This window comes from Magallana gigas, chromosome 5, assembly GCF_963853765.1.
Source record: "Magallana gigas chromosome 5, xbMagGiga1.1, whole genome shotgun sequence".
NCBI lineage: Eukaryota > Metazoa > Mollusca > Bivalvia > Ostreida > Ostreidae > Magallana > Magallana gigas.
Window position 1 is genome coordinate 2,277,400 of NC_088857.1, and position 8,322 is coordinate 2,285,721.

An 8,322-nucleotide genomic window follows, 5' to 3' on the forward strand; every position below is an offset into this window, starting at 1 on the left:
GTGTTTTACTATTGTATTCATCGTTACGCTAGAGTAATCATTTTATTTGAGTCACAGAGAATCAGCTGATTGATATATTGTAGTCTCACCTGGGCTGATATCGTAGCATATTTTTATTTTGAATAATTGTTACTTGTCAGGTAGTGAAAGAGGGTGATAGCGAAAATACTATACTTTCTATTAATATCCTTCATCCCATAGCACTTAAACCACATTACATCAAGTACACTGCCCTTTGTATAGCGACAGAGCGAATAGATAAGAAGCGTCTGATTTAAAGTTTGTCTGTTGTCAATACATTGAGTATACCTGTGACGAAACGTACAATTTCCTTCTGTATTGCTTAAATCGCAAATCCATTCTGTACGCAGATCTATAACATGTTCGAATCGGGAAAAAAAATCGTTCTAGTTTCCGACCTTCGGTTCCGACTGAGTGCACTTCGCGTGATCGGCGTTTTGACAGTGAAGACAGCTGCGTTTTTTTAATGTCTAAAAGGTACTTGGGTTGTTCATATTGAGTTATTTTTTTCCAAGATTTTTGTAGATTAGATAGTTTTGTGTCATATTTGATTTAGATTTTTTTTGTGGTGATTTTTTTTTAATACTGACCGGTCAAATATTTTTTCTGCTTGTGTGTATGGAATCTGAATTTTGAAAACAATTTTTTTGTAACACAGAATTTTGTTCTTTATTGATTAAGGCCAAATTATTTTAAGGTATTGTTTGGATAGAGATAGTTGATTTTTTTTTAGATATCTTGTGTTTATCATTTTTCTTTAATTTTTTCTGAAAATATTTTACCTGTGTACCCTTGAGTCATTTCAAAAATTTGGATTACCTCCCTTTGATCAGTTAACTTAAATTTTGTTAGGCACATTTTAAATTTATTCAGTAAATATTTTGATTTTTTCCTGAAAAAAACTTATCCATTATTTTCTCAGTTATTGATATTTTTGGAAATTTATTCCTTTATTCAGAATTTTTTTTCCTTCATAGATTGAAATTAATTTTTAATCAACTCAGAGCCCAAACCAATTGTTTGATAGCAGGATTAATTTTGTATAATTTTTTTGAACTGGATTCAGGTGTGTTTTTGATGTTTGAAACTTGTTTATTTCTATTGTCACATTGTTGATTTTGTTTTTTTGGGTTAGATTGAGAAATATTGTACTTAATTAAGAATGCCACTGACAGATGAGTTCAAGGATGAGGAACTTAAGACCATGGCAGAAGGGTTTACAGATATGGGAGTCAAACCTAACCTGCAAACTAAAGAAAAATTTCAAAAGTGGTTACTTGATTTCTCCACAGGAGCAAAGCCAAAATCTGATGGGGCAACTGCCAGCGCATCCACACAGGACAAATCTCCAAATACATACCAAACTCCAAGACTTCCTAACTTTTCTGGAGATAAAAAAGGAGATGCCACCTTTGATCTGTGGAAGTACGAAGTTGAATGTTTATGCAAGGACAAGTACTCAGATGCCACTATAGCACAAGCAATTCGTAGATCCGTTCGAGGAGAGGCCGTCAGAGTCATCATGAGACTAGGAGCAGATGCAAAAGTTGATGAAATTTTGTACAAACTGGAAAGCATCTTTGGAACAATTGACACAAAGTCAAGCATCCTTTCAGAATTTTTTAGTGCAAAACAAAAAGATGATAAAGATGTAGCAAGCTGGGGATGCAGACTAGAAGATCTGATTAATAAGGCCATACATTTAAAACAAGTCAAACCATCAGAGGCAAATGACATGCTCCGGAATATGTTCTATGAGGGAATGAAGTCAACATTGCAGGATACTAAAGGTTACATCTTTGAGAAAATAAGAGACTTTGATGAACTCAGAAAAACTGTAAGAAGGAAAGAGGAAGAAATGAACAAGAGGAAAACATTCACATCTGGTCAAGTAAAACAAGTTACAACAACAGAGTCTCAATCTAACATAGATCAACTAAAAGACATGGTTCAGAAACTATCACTGGATGTGACAGACATGAAAAAAGATATAAATGAAGGGAAACAAAGTACACAGGACAGTTGTACTCAAATACAACAGATAAATGATGGATACAGAGGATATTACAGAGGAGGGTGGAATAGACCCTACAACAGGGGATACCAGAAGTGGAGGCCTAGAGGAGGATATATCCAGGATAGGGATCCTCAGCAAAGCATGATGGGAAATCAGCAAAGCATGGGAAATACGGAAGATAACCAAGAACCTACCTGTCATAGATGCAATCAGAAGGGACATATACCTATTGGTTGTAGAGTCAGACTGGACCACTCAAAGCGAGAATTAAACTTCAGACGACCTTTGTCAAGGCGCGGACGATAGGTCGCACACAGCAGATGCGTCAAGTCAGCAGAGAAAATTTAGTTGGAGAAGCATGTGAAGTAGATTTGATTATTGAAAACAAAATGACAAGAGCATTGTTAGACACCGGTTCGACAGTATCAACACTAGCGCTATCATTTTACAAAGAAAATTTTCCACAGATGGAAATAAGAAGTTTTGATAGAATCTTGGAATTACAGGGTGTGGACGGAAAGTCTTTGCCGTATGAAGGGTACATAGAAGCAGAGATCAAAGTTCCCGGATTGCAGAATGACAGAGTTTATCCTTGTTTGTTCCTGATAGTACAAGACACTAATTATCACCAATCAGTACCAATACTATTGGGAACAAATATTCTAAAAACTTTGCTAGAAGATACAAAAGAAATTCACGGAGAAAGGTATTTACAGAAAGCCAATCTTCACACACCCTGGTTTTTAGCCTTTCAATGTCTGTCCAAGAGAGAGAAAGAGCTGAGAAGGAATGGCTACAAGCTTGGAATTGTAAAATCTACAGAGGAAGCAAAGATCACTATTCCACCAAACAGCCAGAAAACTGTCATGGGATATGTTGATAAACAAATGCGGTATCAGGAATCCTGTGCAATGCTACAAGCATCAGATGAATCTCGTATACCCAAAGACTAGGACATAGTTCCTACTATCATCAACTACAAATATGGGAGAAAGGATGCTGTACCTGTTCACATTTGTAATATAACAACTTCAACAGTAACCATTTCACCCAGAGAAATACTGTGCGAATTACAAGCAGTGAACATAGAGGATTTATCTATTGGAAATAGTGAAATCAATCCTAGAGTAGACAGCTTTAATATTGACATAGAAAATGTAACAGCTAATCAGTATAAAGAATCAAAAGAGTTTCTCACTAGGAATCTGGATTTATTTTCATGGAACAGTACAGATATTGGACATGTCACTTCAGTAGAACACAGCATTGAACTGGAAAATGACACACCATTTAAACAGAGGTCGAGACGCATTCCTCCTGCTATGTACCAAGAAGTGAGGGACCATCTTCAGCAACTTCTAAATGCTGGAATCATCAGAAAGAGTAAATCTCCATTCACCAGCAATGTCGTGCTATGCAGGAAGAAAAATAATGAACTGCGGATGTGTGTTGACTATAGGCAATTAAACAGCAGAACAAAGAAGGACGCCTATGCACTCCCTATAGTTGAAGAAATTTTGCAGAACCTGAGTGGAAATTCTTTCTTCACTGTCTTAGATGCAAAGTCAGGCTACCACCAGGTCAACATCAAAGAGGAGCACAAAGAGCGCACTGCATTTACAGTCGGCCCTCTGGGGTTTTACGAATATAACAGGATGCCCTTTGGCTTGTCAAATAGTCCTGCGATGTATCAGAGGCTAATGGAAGAGATCCTTGGCGATTTACACCTTAACACCTGCATGATTTTTCTGGACGACATAATCATTTTTGCGAAATCCTATGAAGAACACATGTAGAGATGTAAGAAGAGCACAAGAACAAGAAAACAACCAGCATGGTTAAGAAGCGGTGAGTACGTCAACACAATTCAACAAAAGCAAACCAAAGATCTGGAGTGGAAACAAGGTGAAAAGTTGAAATACCTCCAAAGTATGCTTTTAACAGGTACCTGTAAAGGGTTTGAGAATAAGATAATCGAAACGATGCTCGATATTATTAAACATTGATTTTATTTTTAGCTGTTTTTATGCCGATGATAATATACCGTTTGCGAAAATCAATTGCGTTTACTGTAAATAGTGAAAATTATGCGTATGGTTTCATATGATATCCTCGTAACTATAATCATATAAAACGTGTTCGATATAATCTGCGTAGTAAAATGACGAGGACGTCATTTTCCAGTCGGGGGGGAGTATGTGGTAGTGTTGATTTTGCGTGTGTTTGTTTATTAAATAAAAAGATCAATATGTGTGTTTAAATAAAATAAAATATGTGTTCATGTTGTTTTATCAAATCATCATTTCATTCTATATTCATCTTCTTCTTTTGCATGTTACTATTAATAACTAAACGACCTGATCGACGAGACAGTTGTATGTAAAAATATCAACGCATTTGATTGGCCTAGCCACTTTGGCGGGTCGTGCATTTTATAAAAAAAAAAACCAGTTAACAGGTTCTGAGAGTGACCAGACCAGTTACGGCTCAGGGCGTAGGCAGAGCATATTCTAGCCACATACGTACATATAAATAGTTACATACAGAACGCACAGTAAGTAGTTTTTATCTCCTACTAATATTTCCTCTTTTGAATGAGTGAATGAATGAATATTTATAGTCTGCCAGACATATATTAATTTAGTATTCTGATAATTTTACTTTATAAATAATGAAAACGTAATGTTGAAGTTTACTTGTAACGCTGTATTCTATGCTCTAATATTTCATGTACTTTTTAATTGAAATACGGCACTGTTCCAGGTATATGTGACAGCTACATTGCCCAGATATAGTTAGATTAGATTCAGCTCGATTCCATAAATCGGTACGATAGCCTTAGATATGCACATTATTACATTTATATTATATGTAATTCTAGAGTACTATTTTATAGCCAATTATAGCAAGTAACTGAGTATAAAGTTGCTGATATCATTTTAAATTATCAAGTTCAATAACATAAACGTAATTATTTTATTACCAATGTTAGAGGCTGTGGGACTGTGTGTTTTACTTATATAACAAATACATGTTAGCGTGCAAATGAAATTATTGTTTGTCATATTGTATATTAATATTTATGTTGATTATTGTAGGGCTGATCCCATATAAAATATAGTCCTGGGGTCAGGCAATAAAGTGAGATAACCCACAACCGGACTTGTTTTCCTTTATAAAACACCGGCTACACTTCTCTTTGTACTGTCTTTATGATGAAGAGCACCGCGAGCTCATATGCTGTAACAGAATCAATGTCACTGTGTTTGATTCGTTTACGAACCAAAATTTTAGGTGTTTGACCCCTCGCTCAAGAGATTCCAACGTTGAGAACCTTAAAAATCTCTCTGACCCTATTCTGTGGTTTCTCATCATCTATCTGGATCTTGCTGAAGGTAACCTCTGGTCTTGTCTCACAATTGCTGTTTTGTTCCACTTATGGAAAACGCAACTGAGGTTCTAGTAATATCGCATGAGGGTCCAGTGAGCCACATGCTGTTGGCAAGATGTAGGGCACTAACTGATCTTGTTGCCTGATCAACTGGGTTCTGTTCTGTTGGAACATATGTCCATCGATTTGGTGATGACGACAGGTGGTTACGATTCACTCTATTTGACACATAGGCGTAGACTCTATGGGTAGTGTTTGTCAGATAACCCAGGACAATTTGGCTGTCTGTGTAGAATCGGAAACACTCTGATGGAACACCCAGCTGCTCCTTTATTATGTCTGAGATTTCAATTCCAAGAACTGCTGCGCATAGTTCCATCCGAGGAATAGTATTCCCACCACTAGGTGTAAGTTTCCCTTTTACAAGTAGAAAACTGAGGGTAGGCTCTCAGCCCTCAGCTCCGACAAGCTGCAAGTAAGCAACATCGCCTATTGCATCCTTCGATGCGTCGCAGAATACGTGTACGAGACACTTTCCGGAGTCTGCGTACGAGTGCTTGGAGTATTGTCTAGGTATACACCCACTTTCCAGTTCTGTAAGGGATTGCACCGAGGTACTCCATGATTCTTTAAACTTCTAAGGAAGTGGGTCATCCGTATCCAATGAGGTTGTGCTAGACAGCATTTCTTTCATCAGAAGCTTGCCTTTCAAAAGAACTGGAACTGTAAATACTATCGGATCATAAAGTACATTTATTACCGACAGTATCCCGCGTCCTGGTGAATGGTTTTTCTTCTTTACAGGTAGAAAACGTGAACTGGTCAGTTTCTATGCCCCACGAGAGTCCAAGGCTTCTTTGCATAGGTAGTGTGTCATTGCAAAGATCCAGATTGCAGAGATCTTTAGCCAGGTCACTCTGTGGAAACGAGTCCAATACCTATCTGTTATTAGACGCAAACTTGTGGAGTCTAAGTTTTCCAGTATCGTGTAGGACGCGCTGTATCCGGACAAGTAGATCAACGGCTTCTTCGGGAGTTCGACGGGAAACCAGGCCGTCATCGACAAAGAAGTTTTTGTAGATAAAGTCCTTGACATCTGACTCGGCATTCTCAACTGCCCTGCGTAGCCCATAGGTGGCCACAGCAGGGGATGGACTGTTCCCAAACACGTGAATGTTCATGTGATAGTCTATCAAAGGCTTGGATAAGTCGTTATCCTCATGCCAGAGAAATCTAATATAGTCTCTATATTCCACGGAGGAAAGTTGTGGAACATTTGTTCCACATCTGCAGTGACCAAGCGGATTCTCTCCGGAAGCGGAGCAGGATCCCAAGGAGGCTGTTGTAGAGCGGAGGTCCCTTCAGTAGGACATCATTGAGGGAATGGCCTTGATACTTCGCAGAAGAATCAAAGACTATCCTCACATTGTTGTTAACTGTCATGGGAGCGGGTTCAGCGTGTTGCCTATCCAGTATCTTCTGCACAAATTCACGTACATGCTCTGCCTTGGTCGGGTTATGTATGAGACTGTTCTTGAATGAAATAGCTCGTTTCATCGCGGCTTCCCTGTTGTTGTGTAGAAGTGGTCTACAGGTTCGAAAAGGCAAAGGAGCTGTCCATTTGCCACTCGCTGACATCTGGAATCCTGAGTCCATGATATCCAGGAAGGCTTGGTCCTCTTTGGAAAGTCCTTCACATTCTTCATATACAGTCTGTTTAAACACAAGATCGTCCTTCATGTAAAGGGAACTCTCACAGGCTCTAGGTAGATTGGTTAACCATTCGCTAGTATGTTGGTCTTGTTGACAATGATTACTGGCTATCTATGAACTGTGCCAAGACATGAGTTGCCAATCAGTACCCAACCGAGAGGTAGCCTCTGTCCTAAAGGAACACCAACACGTTGGTCGAGCACTACATGGGTGTCTAGAAGGTCATGGACCAATAATTAGTTCAATAGAAACATGTTCATCGACGGTAGGTAAGTTGTCAGCAATTTTGCGTAGATGCGCATAACTAGCTGCTACCTCTGGAGACGGTATCTCATTACGATTTTGTGGGATCTCGTCACACTTTATGATGTCTGGTTGTTTGAACGTTCGTGACCTGTCACAGGAGCTATCACGTATCCTCGGGCCTTACGTCCACTGTTCACAGACTCCCCGGAACATGATTTCAGTGTGTACAGGTGGGCCGGACCATACTCATGGAAATGATCGAAGAACTGAGAAGTAGCAAGGGTGTTGCAGTTGGTCATCTATGATACAGTATAGATATCTAGCATGATTGGGTTTGAGTTCAGGATAGACGATGGCCTTGACAATCTTGGCACATGACTTGCTTGTATACGCTGGTTTCCCACAAATCTGTGTACAGCTGGAGCTAATGACTGGAGGCTTCTCCCCCTCATGGTTTTCCTCGGTCGCCAGAGAGGCGGCCGAGTCTTGGTGCAATGCGGATGGATGATCAGTTGCTTTACAGACCGAACATAGAACAGTCTCGCGACACTTTGTCCGAATATGCTTCTTGGGCCCACAGCAACGAATGCAGTATCCGTTTTCTGTGATGAATGTTCTACGCTCATCTAATGGTCGTAAACGTAATGAACGACACTCGTTCAGGGAGTGTTTTGACTTCTCATGGATAGGACAGCAGTCTGGAGCAGGTGCGCTGTCGTCGTAATAGGCTCCCGAGTTCTGCACACGTACTTGTGTTTTGAACGGACTGACTGTAGGGCTAATCTTTCGACCATTCGTCCTTCTTGGGAATGCTCTCGGCTGTTTGCATCTGTTAGCGTCCTGTGCTGTGTCAAACTGTAGACTAGAATCATTTTTTATCCTTGTGATGTTCTCCAGGAATCCCACAAACATAGGAAATGCTGGATATTGAGTT

At 39.4% G+C, this 8,322-nt stretch overlaps 2 protein-coding genes across 2 annotated transcripts; both read right to left on the bottom strand.

Annotated features, from left to right (window-relative positions):
• Positions 1–5,451: 5,451 nt before the first annotated feature.
• On the bottom strand, positions 5,452–5,808 carry LOC136275349 (uncharacterized). Its single transcript, XM_066084212.1, has one exon. It carries the CDS (start codon positions 5,806–5,808, stop codon positions 5,452–5,454), a length of 357 nt encoding a protein of 118 aa, XP_065940284.1.
• Positions 5,809–6,674: 866 nt separating this feature from the next.
• Positions 6,675–7,169, bottom strand: LOC136275351 (uncharacterized). The gene has a single exon (XM_066084213.1). The coding sequence runs from the start codon at positions 7,167–7,169 to the stop codon at positions 6,675–6,677; it is 495 nt and encodes a 164-aa protein (XP_065940285.1).
• Positions 7,170–8,322: the final 1,153 nt, after the last annotated feature.

Bases quoted from the DNA above. Each gene is read 5' to 3' on its own strand.
- LOC136275349 (XM_066084212.1), bottom strand. From the start codon at position 5,808: ATGGAACTATGCGCAGCAGTTCTTGGAATTGAAATCTCAGACATAATA.
- LOC136275351 (XM_066084213.1), bottom strand. From the start codon at position 7,169: ATGAAGGACGATCTTGTGTTTAAACAGACTGTATATGAAGAATGTGAA.